A 16,039-nucleotide genomic window follows, 5' to 3' on the forward strand; every position below is an offset into this window, starting at 1 on the left:
CATATACACTATTATTCTTGAAGCCATTTAGTTCCGACTACAATATTAAACTGTGTGAAACATACTGTATTGTAAATTAGTTTTTTTTCTGTTGAATAAATGAATAATATTTTCCAGATGTTAATCTCATTGGCAATTCAGTAACATTAAGACCTGATTGCTGAACTCTGGTGTGAAACTCACCAGATAACCCAGTTGGTGATGACCATCATGGCCTCCCCCAGAGACTCGAATACCTTGAGCAAGGGTTTGCCCATTTCGCCCATACGGCCAATCGCAATGCCGAGGACCACAGCGAATACGACCAATCCGAGTACGTTGGACCCTTCGGTGAATTCGTTGCTTATGGTCCAGGTGTACAGATTTTCTGCGGGAAATAAACTAATGTTAAAAATAATTAACGCACATAACTAGATCAAGCATCGTGCTTAACTTACACTTAACATGATATTCAGGATACTCATAGAGTCTCTTTTAATGTACAAAACAAACACATCTACTGCTTACAATCTGCTGTCAATTAATTTTTACTCTGTCTGGCTGTGGTGTTTGTTAGACCCACTAACAATGCAGAAACATAGCAAGCATATTTCTTCAAATTTTAAAACAAAACAAATATCATTAATAATGTACTTTCTAAACTTTGCTCTCGATCACTGATACTGAACTAACAAGTTATTTGTCTTTTTCAGATTGTAGGATGCCAATTTTAATCTTTCTTCTAATCAGTGTGTTAGATTATAAACCAAGGTTTTAGTGTGCGCAATACTGGACCCAATAAATGATTCCCTATTTCTAGCAGTCAGCGTGACACAAATAAAAAAAATAACTATAGAATGTTTTAACAATAATAGTAAGTATATAATTAAAGAATATATATAATCAGGTCCACAAATGAATGCATGCAGAAAAATTTCCGGACGGTTTAGTGGATTTATTCAATTTAGTGTAGACGAGTGTCCACCGCATGTCGGATATTAAATAGAAGATTTTAAATTTTTTAGGTTTAGAAAAAAGAGGAGAGCTATATGATTGTATACTTTGACAATATCGATTCCTTTTGAAAATAAGAATATGAATTCTATTGCCTTTCGCGTCATAAAAATGAATCCTATTATCTTTTAAAATAAAGATACGAATTTCATTATTTTCTGCATTTTTAGTTCTATGGTCTCTTTAAAGAAGGTTTTCTATTACGTTACCTTTTTCAATAAGTAATGAATGAATTGTATTACATTTTGAAATGAGGTTTTGAATTCTACGGCCACTTTCAAATAATAGTATGAATTATGCTGCCTTTTTCCATAAGGGTAAAAGTTTTGTTACTCTTTGTATTAAGATTATGAGTTCTATTGCCTCTTGCAATAAGAGTATGAATTATACAACCTTATTAAATTTTGCAATACGGCTATGAATTGTATTGCCTGTTGCAAATAAGGGTATGAATTATATTAATATGTTTCATTAAAGGTATGAGATCTATAATTGTTGCAATAAGTGTACTAATTCTCTATTTCTTTTTGAAATTATAGTATACATTTTATTACCTTTTCTCAGTAAGGGAGTGAGTTTTATATATTTTGTAATAAAGATATTAATTCTATAACAATTTTTAGTAAGAGTATAAGTTCTATACCTTTAGCAATAAGGGCATGTACTCTATTAACTTTTTGCAATAAATTTTATAAATTTACGTTTTAAAATGATAATTTAGATCTATTTATTAATTAAATTTACTCAACTAACAGGAACTCGAAATTGAATTTTGACTCTATTCTCTCATTAATAAGAACGTTTCAAATACATGAACTGTACCAAAGTTCAATTAATTGTTGTCGGTTTCATTTAGTTAATACATTTTAAAACCACTTAAAAACTAACTTAATATTAATTAACTAACTAAGTTTTAGAGAACGCTCTTTTTCAACTTCCGTTTCTAGTCAGACTTAAGAAATATTTTAACGATAGATGGTACTGATATATAAATTGACATGTTTTTACTTACTGGGGTCCTGTTTCAGAACGTCTGCTACCTTGTGGTTTTCACTGTCGTCGAAAGTGAGTACCGTCCGATACTGCAACCAAACAGTCATCAGTCAATTACATTGAACATAGCAGAGCAACATAAATTGTTTATAGATTTTTGTATTTAAATAAACTTAGAATTATTTTATCAATTTATGTTTCACCAGGCGATTGCAGTAGAACATTGCCAAAGTACATACAATACTCAGAAATCAGAAAGTAGATACTACTTACATTATGGTAAGTATTTAGTTACGTAATATACTGGTGAATAAGTGTGTCATGTTGGGTGAGTTGTAATAATGGTAATAGTATTTACAGATTTTACAAAGCCTCGTGTTTAATTCTGAACATTTTCAAACATACTATATTTTTATCAATCAATAGACCACTGAACAAGTTCACTTTGCCTATGGCGATGGTTACTTATACTTTGCTAAGGCTATGCACAAATGAAATAGTCAATAGTGAATGTAGCTTTTGTAAGCTAAAGAATATCAATTTCCGATTTTATACCTTTAATTCGTATCAATAATTCTATAAAATCGATACTAATACACAATAAAATACGACATCCTAGAAAAGTTGTATTGACCCGAAATGTGTACTTTAATTTTGTTTAAATTATGCTCACAAAGAGGAATAAAAGGTTTATTCAAACATTTTTTCTACCGTATGTCTGAATAAAGGTTTTCTCACTTAATATTCTACTATTGTAAGGGTTGCTTACCTGGTGAGTACAGGCCTGGACGAGATTTGGCGGGAACATGCTCCTGCAACACAACACCATTTAAGAGTAACTATTATGGAAAAGTCTCGTTTATCCGGAATATCCGACAACAGGAAGCTGTGACATCGGATAGCCAAACATGTCGGATAATAGGGACAGATAAAAAACTCCAGGTGAGAGTAAAACCATATTACACTCCTGCATTATAATAACTAAACATCAAGTTTAGAAAGAAAACTAATTAAACTACGTAGGCTATTTGCTATATTTTTGTGTATAAGACAATTTTGTTTATATTTTAGATTTGTAGTAAACACAATCAGTCCATTACTAAAACAATAGTGCTAAAACTATAGAGTTATTGTTAAAGCGAACAAAAAAACACAATTTTTTATATACTTACTACAATGAAACTATATATTAAAACAGAATGCCCATAAATAACTCTATCAAAACTTACCACATGATCTTTCATATTTTAAGAAAGAAATGTCATATAAATGTGTATAGTCATATCTTGCCTTGTTTACCGACTGGCTGTCTGCCTGTTATTTAGACCAACATTATGTCTTTGAACTAAATAAAATTATAAAATCCAAAACTGTAAAAGTGTTAGTTAATACAGAGAAATGTTAAAAAAATGCAACAACAATGACTAAAGCAGTTAGTAATAAAGTTTTGGAATGTAATAACCGGTGAAACGAAATTAATAACAATGTTAAGTTTGGGATGGCGCTCACTAAAATATTTATGAACCGTTATTATTTTTCGCAGTAAAACTAACTTGGTATTGAAATATTTAATGAACACGTTTTACTGCTCTTGTAAACTTTTCGTAGAATGTCCAGTCATGGAATTATCACAATCTGCACTTTTTTATGGCCACCATTTTGGTACCTCAAATGACATTGTACGAAACTTACAAAGAACATGTCTTTATTAGGCTAAAAGTTATGCAAGGCATGAATTTACTGCCATTACTTAATTCTAATACTTTATTTAACACAAACGGGCAGACGGGCGGTAAACTAAGCTAGATAGGTCCATCAAGTGGTCCGTAAAAATAGTAAAGTCGTTTAATAGAGTAATTTAAGGACACTCCGTATTTATGTAAATAATAGCATATTCGTGTATAGTTTTTGTTCTGTATCTGTACGTTATGAGACATAGCTGCTAAAATGAGAAAATATTGTTTAAGGCTGAGCTCTCTCCTTCCACTTCCGTTACATCACATTGCACGCTTAACTACTTTACTGGGAACTAAACCTCTACTATCTGTAAAATCTGTGAACTAGGACTCACCTGGCCAAGTCCATGAGGGTGTCGGCTGTGGTAACGTTCCTGGAGGTGCCCTTACGGGTGATGTTTTCATTGCCGCTGTAACGTCCTGGCTGGATCACGGAGACCAGCACGATGCCCTGGAACACGGCCAGGGAAGTGGTGGCCACGTAGTAGGCTATGGCGCGGAACCCGATCTTGCTGGAGAGCGAGAGATCCAGAGAGCCGATGGCCGAGACGATCGAGGAAACGAGCAGAGGGATGATCAGCCCCTTCAGCATGTTCAGGAAGATCTCTCCGATAAACTGAACGTACATCACTTCTCTCGGTGTCCATCTGGGAAAAATGAGGATTTTTAGATTTAACATAGTAAATAAGTCTTAATAATTTAGATCCGTGCTAGTACTGATAATTGATTAGGGAATGAAATGAACAACAATGTAATTCCTCGTATCAAGTAGGCAATTATTAGTTTTTGTACTAATTAGTCCGAAAATAATATTTATCATATAATATTTATAATATGTGAAACGGCGTCTCTAAAAAAAGAATACTTAAAACTATTTCCCAATCTTTTTACTTTAAATACTTTTTAGGCTACTATTTTAGTATCTATTAAAAAAACGTATTTAAATAATGTAGTGCAACACTAATGGAATTTAAATTACATTAGTACGTCAAAAAAGTATTTAAAGTATAATATTTTAAAATTTGATTACTACATTCATATACAACTCTATTGACGATAACTACTAACTATCGTATTATAAAGGCAACATTTAAAAATGTTTATTGATTTATGCTTAGTTTAAAAGTTGAAATAGAACAAATGTATATTTTTTCAGCAGTTGGTAAATTGAAAGCATGGCTAAAAGTGATTGAAAGTCTTTAACGATCAAATTAATTTTTTCTTTATCTATCTTTCTTTAAATTTTGAATAGTCCGATTTGAAGACAGAAATTTTGTTTTTAATACAAGCGCTGTTTTTTGTAACGTGTGGATGATAAATTTAATTTTTAGTTCTACAGGTTTTTAGGTGATTTTTAAATTTTGAGGAAACATTTTTCGTCTATTTATCAATAGGCAATTACGTTTCACATTGACCGTTATTGGCCGAATGTAAATCAAAAAGGCCTATGCATACTGTCATGTATAGGCCCAAAACTTTTTAACACTTTGGAATAGTTTTATATTAATTGTTAATGCTAATATCTTTAACCGAAAAAATTGGCAATACCAATACCAAAGGAGTTCTGCCTCCTTTTAAAGTGCTGCTTATTCCTCTAAAATTGATTATTCCGTCCAAAACATGGATTGGGAGGCGCTATTTTTATTGATAGAGAACAATGTAGACCATTTATGACTTACTTCTGCTTATCTAAATAAAGGCTAACAAGCATTACTTATTCCCTTTCAAATACCGCGTTTTTTGTATTTTATGCCTGACTCGGGCCCGAATCCTCTTTTCTCAATTCAGTGTAAGTTATTGAAAATACATATGGAATGCACTAAAATTAAAGGAATTGAATTTTTAGAAGTAGATGTTTCCCAAGTTAACGTGTTTCGAATAAAAAGCATTCGAACCTTACGTTATTGAGGTGTTTTATTTGGACTACTATTATAGGATTATGTTAAGCGAATGAAATATCGATTTTTTGCTAGAACTATGGATGACTTTTTTATCCTAAATCAAAGCTTGTACCACTGTTTAAATTATTCGTTCCACTTAACACCGGATGCATTTTGGGCCCTTAGGAGACGATTGTTTACTACACGGTAAATCGTTTCCAGATATGATTTATTATTGAGTATAATGATTAAGTATATTACTTTGTATAAAAATGATACTTAAATACAGTACAAAGTTAAATAAGAAGTAAATGTAAAGTATTCTAAATTCCAAGAGCGCTTCCTAAAGCGCTTAAGTTTTACCCCATAAGGAAAGTGTTAAACTTTGATGCCCTTATATTTGGTCGTAGACTTTTGAAAATGTCTAAAAAAAATTTATTTTTTATAAATAACCAACAAAAATGTATAAAACACAAAACGAAACATTCGGATACGTATTAATTTGTTTTAAAAATTAGACAACTCTCAAAACAGTTTGACGACTAAATATAAGATCGTTAAGGTGTTAGAAGTTAACATTGTTCTTAAGAGGTTAAAATTAAGATGGCCGCCAGAACAGCAGCACTTAAATGACATTAGTTGAGTTGAGTACAAGTACTCACATGGGTTTGGACGCCCGAAGGGTGAAGCCGATGACACCTCCGCCCACAACTCCCCCTACAGTCAGCATTGTCAGGAGGTTGTTCGTTATACATTTTCTCACTTTCTGGCCTCGAGTTTGCGGCGCCATCTTGATCACGCGGGGCTGGACCTCTCCACCTGATAACGGCTTCCTGGAAGAACAGATAACACTTCTTGAATCTTGTCTCAATCTACAATCCTTTATCATAGGTTGAAATAAACTATTATTATACATCTCAGAATACGTTGTTAACACCTTCTCACTGCAACAAGAGCTACCCGAGATTAGGACAGCGGGAGATAGTAGTAAACTGCGTCCTCCACAGTCAATGTGTTAATGGCAACATAAATCTAAAAACTACCCGATTACAGTTTTACTTTTGAAAAACATAAAATAGCTGAAATATTATATTTGTATTTTTATTATGTATGGCAGAATGCAACGGCGAACAAATTTGTAAATATACCCTGTAAAATGTAGTTGAAATTAACAGTAATAATAAAGACTTAAATTTCTGATAGTATTATAAATGCCTGCAGACAACTCACTACGTAACAAATGGAGCATTGAAATTTGTTTACATATTCAAGAATGGGTATGGTGGAATTCTTAAGGTGTTCGACGCATGAGGCTGTAAAGTTATGGCAATAGGCTTTATTGCATTTTGGGCTGAGGGTTTAAATGTTTAGTACTTCAATAACTTAAGTGTTTAAGTTTAAGGACGAACCCAAGATGTGAAACGTTTGTCTCTGCCTGCTCTTTCTTTTGCTTAAATTCAGGGTAAAATATTGTTTTTACACATGTAGGAAAGAAACCACCCTTTCTTACTCGAGTTTCCCTTTTTCTAAAGCAGATGACCTACATGTGTTCAAGCAATGCTTAATTGCAAGCTTTTATATGTACAATTTTACCCAGTGTATGTAACCTTGTAAATAATACTACACGTGTCCTCATTATATTATGCAAAGATAAATGGCAGCTATTATATATATATATATATATATATATATATATATATATATATATATATATATATATATATGATGGTAGTCATTATGCATCAGGTAGCTTGTACTAGTTAAAACTCATTTATCAAAGTTATGAATTTTTGACAAACTTTCTTATACATACAGAGTGTTCCAAAATACAAATGTTTGGGATAGGTCCTTTTGGAACAGTACAAAAACTTGATTATATACCTCGAAACAAAAATGTTATATTTCTAATTATAAAAAGACATTTATCCAGATACTGACGTAGAACATCATAAAGCTTTAGTTTCCTTAGATAAAACATCTAATTAGTTAATAAAACGTATTGTATTCGTATTTTTATACTATTATAATAGCACCAGCAAATTTTAATGTTCCATTGTCAGACAAGTAATCGCAAACTCGGGATTTTTAAATACCCTTCCGAATCAAAGATAGTTATAAGATAATAACAAAATTAATATCGATCCAAGATAATTTTTAATTTAAATTGTTACTTTTTATGACAGACAGTTGAATGAAATATTAATACTATTTAAAAAAAGATTAATGTCTGGGAACGTAAACATGAGGAATTTGTTACGTACTCTTAAATATTTTGAGTTTACACATATTTCATTTTTCCACCAGAAACTTATTTCAAATATAAATATAAATAGCATAATAAAAATATATAACTTTGACAATACAAATTTTGCACAGTCAAGAAAAATGATGTCTATGTCAGAAAAACTCCGACTTAGGCCCCGCTTAGGAGCTTTCTGCCACACAATGGGACTTAAACGAACCCCTCCAAGGCTTTTAAAGTCTTTCACTTTACAAGTGGGTTTCAACGGGTTGAAAGCTCGATCGCAACAGAACTACCAAAATTGTACACGGTTGCTAGTATATTCCTAGAGATTGCCTATGAAAACTATATGTAAATACAGAGTATAAAATATGTATAAGTTTTGAACTATTACATTTTATGAAATTAAGCGTTTAGATAAACAGCTCTTCTGTTTTTAAGTTTAACCTTACCTGTATTCAAAGGAAGAGCAACAAATAATGTATGGTTATAATTCCTTTGCACCATGATTTATGAAATAAGACAAATTGGACAAACTTCTTGAGAGAGAGACAATATCATATTATTAGATGTAACAAATTTGTAGGTTCAATTATGTATGACTCGGCGTTACTCAAAAAGATAAAGTTATGCAACATAATTGATTAAATTGGTCTTAAATGTTACTTCATTTAACCAAAACAGTAACATCTATAAACCGAATGTGTGGATAGAATCTATTCAATTTATGTAGATGTCATGGAATACATGGTTTACACACTTTTACAATTGTATGAGTACTAAATTTTTAATACCAGGTTGGAGTATGCTACACTACTTGCCGCATAACAGGGTTCGATGAGGTTACATCCACAGTTTGAAATTTATATCTCATTTCGTTTTAATATGTCACACATTAAAAGTTATCGAGAAACAGTGTGTTACAAAATTTATTTATTCTGCAATTTTCTCATTTTTGTCCATAATTACAATGTAAGAATATTCGCCAACACTCATCCAACTCCCATAGAGTAACATTCACGGTCATTAAACTCATGGTACTCATATAAAAATAAAGCTTCAAGCAAATTTTGAAGGTTAGTTCCTTCTTGAGATAACGTGCGGGCAGATATCAGATAGACAGACTGAAATGAAGTTTTCAACCCTCCAATAAAATGCTTAGCCAATAACACAATGGCATATCATTTATCTGGGGGATTTTTTCTGTAGAGGTCTTTATCCTATTCTGGTTGTTTATATTATTCACTGTTCCTTGAAATACAAGGTTGTTACAAAATCTTGAACGTTTTACTCTTTCCAGTGTTTATATTCCAAATTCCATTTCCTAACGTCTTTGGATTAATAAACAATTCTTAGACCCTGTAATTCTTGGAATTATGATTACTTTGAACACAAGACAACTGAAATTCAGCCAAGTTAATCATAGTTCAAATTGAAGAAAGAGCTTAAATGAGTTACGTCATAAATAAAAAGTATGTTTTAGTTATTAGGAACGTTCATTTGTCAATATGATGATTTCGCCCTCATTAAAAAAGTGTATGTATTTTTGAGACGCTCAACTCATTTTAAGAGTATAATATTATTTTAGCCGAGCATCCCCAGACCGTTAAAAGCTGCTTAATTTCCATTAGTTAATTAATGTTATCTGAATTAAAGTTATTTGGATTTTTCTTACAAATATTATGAATTTATACACTGTAGCAAATAAATATACTTGGAAGAATCAGAGTTTAAACAGTATCAACCAGGAGAAAATTTAATATGCTGAGTAAAATTCTCCATCAGCTCTGATGCAATATACGCTACAATGATTTAGTATTGTATAATAAGTTTGGGATCGGAATTGTTCGTAAAATAAAGTGTTTTCAATTAAATTTTCAATATCCAGGTGGCGTGGATAAATTCTGCTAAGTCAATTTTTAAACATTAATTATGATCTCTAATTCACTAGTTTATCACAAGTAAAAAGAGATTTGTAGTACATTTTAACGACGGTTTATCAAATCATCCAAAACTACTGTATGAGTTTAGTTATCGATAGTATTATATTTAGTAATACCGTTAATAGTATCGATAGTAATTTGTAAATTAATTCCACACTAATTCAAAATAATTTAAACCGATTTAGCACAACGGTGGTCACTATATCTGTTACCTAGACAAAGGCTTGAGAGGATGAGCGACTAGTGTCATTTTTTTATAGGGAGCTTAAAATACTTGATCTTGGACTCCTATTTCTTGGGCCACGACCAAAGGTCGCTTTAGGTGCCAAACACAATTTGTCAAAAAGAACGAGCCCAGACGGGTTTGTTACGGCAAGGGTCAGACGATTAGCTTCGCGCCATTAAAAATATTTTAGTCACGTGTAAAATGATCGCATTAATCATCTCTATTTTAAGACCTTATGGCCTTCACTGTTGTCATAAACCCCAATTTGTGAACTATTATATCCATTGGGAAAGGTTTAAAAATTAAACATAGCTAATGAATAACACATTAAGCCTCTCCATATACAAGTCGATAATAAATAGCAGTTTTAGACCTATTTAAAACAATGAATCATTTCCGACGCCCGTCCAGCGATCAGCGAATGGTTGTATTAGTCAGGATAGCTCGCAGACGTTGACTTGAAATTTGAAATTTTTGTGGTAAATTAGAAAACAATATGTTTACGACTTGTACTGTGACTGTAACTTGAAACTGAATTGCTTTAAAGGCCTAAACATATTATCGTTAACTTATTACATTTAAACACATTAAACCAATATTTAAAACTTTTTTTGTGAGGCTTTTCGATAGCAAGGCTATCTTCGTCAGGCACATCACAAATATAAAGTATTAAATATTGGTTTAATGTGTTTAAATGTAATAAGTAACAGTAGCCAATATAAGCTCCATCTTCAACATAGTATCGTTGTTGATGTTGAGTTTATCTTCAGGTCGCCTTCCTAACAGAGCAGCGTTTGGAATCTGTCGCCGTCACAGATTTTTGACTCCTGGTATCTGGAGTCATGTTTGACTAAAGATATCTAAAACCGACGTATTCTTGGTCGCCGACTGTTTTTGGATCTCTTCAGACGATCAAGACTCCAGATTCCTGGGGTCAATATCTGTGTCAATGTTAGGTTTCAGACGATGCACTAAGAGGAAGGTGAACTGGATAAAAACTCAAAATTCACTTTGATTCAACCTTTCCCACCGTAGCTTAGTTACGTGTAGTAACATTATTACTCAGAGTTTCCGAAATTGGACACAGAAACAAAGCAGTTGTGGAGGCTAATTATTTCGGAATATTGTGAACTATATTTTTGCTCGTCACACTTTTTGAGCAGCGTAATCAGCTTTCTATACTTTCACTTTATAGCATACAATAATTTGATGTCGATTGTTTAGTAACCTGATTTATTTTATAAGTTTTATAATTACAAAAGCGCTTAAGACATTATTGACAATTGTTTCGTTCATTGGATGAGCGTTAGCGAAGCCTATCACTCAAGGGGTTAGAAAGAGTTCATTTCTGTCTGTCTGTCTGTCCGCACGATATCTCGACAATGAACTGACGTAGAGACTTTAACTTTTGCATGAAGCTTCCTTTCTATATAGGCAACACTAGTTCAATGATCATACCTAAATTGGTCTTAGTGAATATCTTTAAATTGGTCCAATGGCACCGAGAAAATCGTATAATAAAATTTTTTTAAGCAAACTGAATAATAATAAGATACTGACTGCCATATGAGATTGTAACTTTTGAAATACGGGTTGAAAAAATGTGTATCCTAACAACCTTAACACATACAGTACACAGGATCTTTTAGTGATTTGGTGTGTTGCATAGAGTGAAAGTGTGTACACTCTTATTATTTTTTTAACTCTAATGTAAAACCCAACTAATGAACAAAATTTGACTGTATAATTTGGCAAGATGTTTCGAGAAAGACGTTAAATCTTGCATGTAACTCCATTTTTTAATACAGCAGACAAGAATGAATTTTGTGCGGGTGCATATCCAACCATGGGATTTGGCTGGAATCACTCAGTAGGCTGACATAATTTCATATTTTCTGCCAGGGGGATGTAAAAATTCCTTTTCTGTAACTTTTTTTGTCTTTCTATCCTTCTACTGGACACCTCGAGAAATGAGCTAAAGATTTGAATTTTGCAGGCAACCTCAGCGAAGCCTCTTGTGAGACAAGTGGTGTAGTGAACTCCTACTATGTATCTATTGGGGAAAGTAAAGAAAATATAAACACAATTTAAGAATATGGCATTGAACGGCTTCTAATACTGCAAGCCGCTTAGTAGTAGCAGCTGTAGGTCTATTGCAAGCGATGAATCATTTCCGACGTCTGTTCAACGACCAGCGAATGGTCGCTATTAGTTGGGATGGCTCGTAGACGACGGCGCGTCGTTGACTTTATGATTTAAGTGGCACTTGGACAATGCTGTATACTTGTCCCTTGACTTTGACTGTCTTGCAGGCCTAAACATAGTTACATTGTTACAGATATTATTCATTTTGTGAAACTGAACAATATATAAAACAATTAGTTGTGGGCCCTGATTACTGCGGAATCATGTGATGATTATGTTGTTATATTTTTTAATTATACACTCAGCGTCGTAATCAGATTTAGATAGTTTAATTTGTAATATATATTAAATTAATGTTAATTTCGCCCAATAGGATGTCTTTTTAAGTTTTCAATTAGATTTAAAAGTTTTATCCACTTTCTTAACGGCATTTCCAAGATAAACCACTTTTTACCAAACCGATATGCACTTCCGAGAAGGGTCCCATCCTTTAGTGTCGAAACGTGAAAGTACCGTAACTTAAAAAAACCTTAAAAATCAAATTCAGAGTCCCGCACCTCGGTTACACGGTAAATTTCATTTTATCATTTGAAAACTATCTTTTAAAACCGTTATTTATACCAGTTTCTCACCCCGGAAACAGACCCATATGAACCCCGGAAATTTTCACGACTCTCTGTGTTAAACCCAAAACACTTCAAAATTTGGAAACAATTACTTTTTCTGAGTTGAATTCCTGCATTCAATTCTTTTCTGAAATCAACCTGAAAACAAATGAATCAAAATAAAATTTCATGAAATTTTCGCTAAACAAACGAGAATCTGAAACAAGACCTTCAGTGTTTGTGGATGATCTCCCGCTCGATGAAACGGAATCTACAAAATTCCTAGGAATGTTCCTAGATCGAGGACTAACCTGGGACGTTCACGTGAATCATGTCTGTGCCAAAGTTGCATCGGGCATCTTTGCCCTTCGCAATTTGGCAAAGCATTGCCCAATTACGGTATTAAAAATGGCCTATTATGGCTTAATTTATACCCACTTGGGATATGGAATCAGACTCTGGGGCAGTTGTGCACAGCACAAGCTGGAGCGAGTCTTCAGGCTCCAGAAAAAAGCCGTAAGGGCAATTTTGAATTTAAAAACTAGAGAGTCGTGTAGAAACGCGTTCAGGGAACTGGGATTTCTGACTCTGCCCTGTCTCTACATTCTCGAGGTGATCCTCTACTCCGTGTCGAGGTGTGCTTTGGTTCGGGGAGGGGATGTTCACCAACACGGGACGAGAGGCAGGGACAACTTTCGCGTCCAACAGCACAGGACAAATGCGTCCAGAAAATTACCATCCCAAGTTGGTGTCAGATTGATCAATAGTCTCCCTGAACACATCAAACAACAAAATGGAAATCAATTCAAAATTCAGTTGAAAACCCTCCTGATTTCGAAAGCATTCTACTCAGTTGGTGAGTTTATGATGGATTGCTGGGATGATTAAAACCAAACATTCTCAAAGACCATCAAAATAACTAAATTTGCCGGGCCTGTAATTTGTGTGAAAGAGGCGTGAGTGATATAATGTATGTCTGAATGGTGTATTGTCAGAACGAATGATTAGGTTAGGTAGGACGATTGTGATACAATGTGTGCATTGTCTGTTCGCAATAAAGTTTATTATTATTATTTTTGTTTCGATTCCGCTTTGACCGGCCGTAGCTCTGTAAATAAATTTTTTACGGCCAAACTCCAAGAGGCCGAATATGCTTAAATAATGCCTGCACACATCTCAGATAGGTTATTTTTATGGGAATTATGTACCTCGATATGCACCTCGGACTGAAATTCCATAGGACTTAGAAGAAGTCCCAACTTTATTTTACTTTGTATGGAGGGATTTGTATGGATTTATTTGATAGTACCAGATTAACTAAGTTAATAAATTCTTGCAAGATGTACCCAATATAAGTAAAGAATGAAAGCATTAGATTTTCACAAAAATATTCGTAATAAGTAGAGGGTAATGCTGCTAATGATTTACTATTTTAATTTATAAAGAGCTACATCGTAATAAAATTAATGAAGCCAAGTATAGTAAATTAATTTTATCAAGATATACCAACACATAATCGCTTCTCTATCACAATGTCCATTCTAATGCGGCCACTGGTGATCCTTAATCTTAAAAATTTCCAAAATCTTGACGCCCAGAGTTATGTCCAGGTCCTGCGGCTCAACAATTTTATTTCCTACCTTGTACCTTTATCAAACCGTTGAAAACACTTTTAGGTTTATAGTCATACTATCAAATTTACATAAGATGTAATTTACTTATTTTGAAACACTAATAAAGTTTGAGATTAGCGCAATGAAAAACTTAAATAGTGCGCCGGCTGATTTTTCAGTCCTTGTCATAACGTAACGGAAAACAATGGCTTCATGGACCACCATATTACAATGTATTGTTACTTTTTGAAAGATTATAGTCAATTCAGTGATTATATACAATTTAAATTAACACTATATCAAGACGTTTTACTCTGCGGGTGTAATATCCGACAATTTCTATACAAGTGGAAGAATAGAACACCTATATAAGTTTAACAATTTAAATTCACTTAAATCGGTGTATATTTTGTTAAAAACTACCAATAGGATAGGTAATAAAAATAATAAACTCCGTACGCAACTTCAACCCTCGTTTTAACATCTTTGAAATACCGTACCTATTATTTAAAGAACCATTATTACCAAAATTGCACTCAAAAAATTTAGCATATTTATAGATATAAGTTATTTACACTGTACAAAGATTACAACGGTTCACGTGTATACAATTGTAGTGTTGCTTACGGAAGCGTACTTCACATTATTGTTGGCTTATCGCTTTGAGTGCTACCAAGGCCGTTGCCAGCGCCAAGAACTTGTTGCCAACTTTTCTACCGTAACAAAAGCACTAAAATCGCAACGGAGCTTTATTAATAAAACAGTTACAGAGACAAAACGGTCCAAACCCATACACGTGATGTAGAATTACACCGATTGGAAACAATTTTGGCACATTCTTGTTGACGCGTCATTTTTACAAACAAAAAGTTTAAGATTTCCTTTTGATAAATTAAATTTTCTTATATTGTTGAAATTTGACTAAGATTTTAATTTCAATATTAGTGACGAAGAAATGATTGTATTTCCAAAGCTAAAGGCGGAGATACTATTGGAACGAATTTACTGGCCTTTACGTTACGATAGTTTATCGGATATCATGTCTGGTTGAACTATGTAATAGAAGAATTTATCTGAACTGTTTTGGAAATTAATTATTTACCTCTTCATATATTTTTAAGGTTGTAGACAGAATATTGCTGTATCTCACAACATCGCTGATAATGACTATTTAAAAGTACAAAACAAAATGACCTTTTTATGGTTCAGTGAAGATTATTTGAGTTTGCTTCGCAACGATTTTAGCTTGGCTAAAATTTTAAAAAGTGAGTAACAATACATAGTGACTTTTCATTAGTATATGCATTTTATAGCCTACATGTTTTTATGAACTTACAAAGCGTATTGAGATTTTAAATGTTTAGGAGCATCAAATACAAGGCACACAATGATGTTTTTTTTTTATTTTTAGCTATTCATTGTAATACATATTATTTTGTTCCTAAAATGGATGTATGGACGCCGTTTGAGAAAGGCAGTGTCGTTCATTATTTACTTCTACAATGAGATTGCGATTTCACACCTCTTCAAGGCGTTTCCTGGAATGGGTACAGTGTAACATAATTAGCAAAGGTTCGCACTTAGTAGATAACGTTGCCTTTCAGCTCTAGACAAATGTATCAACTTTGCTACTTGAATCGAATCGCTCAATTTGCAAAGCTAC

At 33.1% G+C, this 16,039-nt stretch overlaps 1 protein-coding gene across 1 annotated transcript in view; it reads right to left on the bottom strand.

The window, feature by feature from the left end:
- The window catches only part of LOC124366041 (excitatory amino acid transporter 3-like), a 116,569-nt gene that overhangs the window by 39,987 nt on the left and 60,543 nt on the right, over positions 1–16,039 (bottom strand). Inside the window, 5 exon segments of the mRNA XM_046822249.1 lie at positions 184–367; positions 2,006–2,075; positions 2,756–2,798; positions 4,058–4,369; positions 6,265–6,435. Of these exon segments, the coding sequence (XP_046678205.1) occupies positions 184–367; positions 2,006–2,075; positions 2,756–2,798; positions 4,058–4,369; positions 6,265–6,435 (780 nt within the window).

This window comes from Homalodisca vitripennis, chromosome 7 (genome assembly GCF_021130785.1).
Source record: "Homalodisca vitripennis isolate AUS2020 chromosome 7, UT_GWSS_2.1, whole genome shotgun sequence".
Taxonomy (NCBI): domain Eukaryota; kingdom Metazoa; phylum Arthropoda; class Insecta; order Hemiptera; family Cicadellidae; genus Homalodisca; species Homalodisca vitripennis.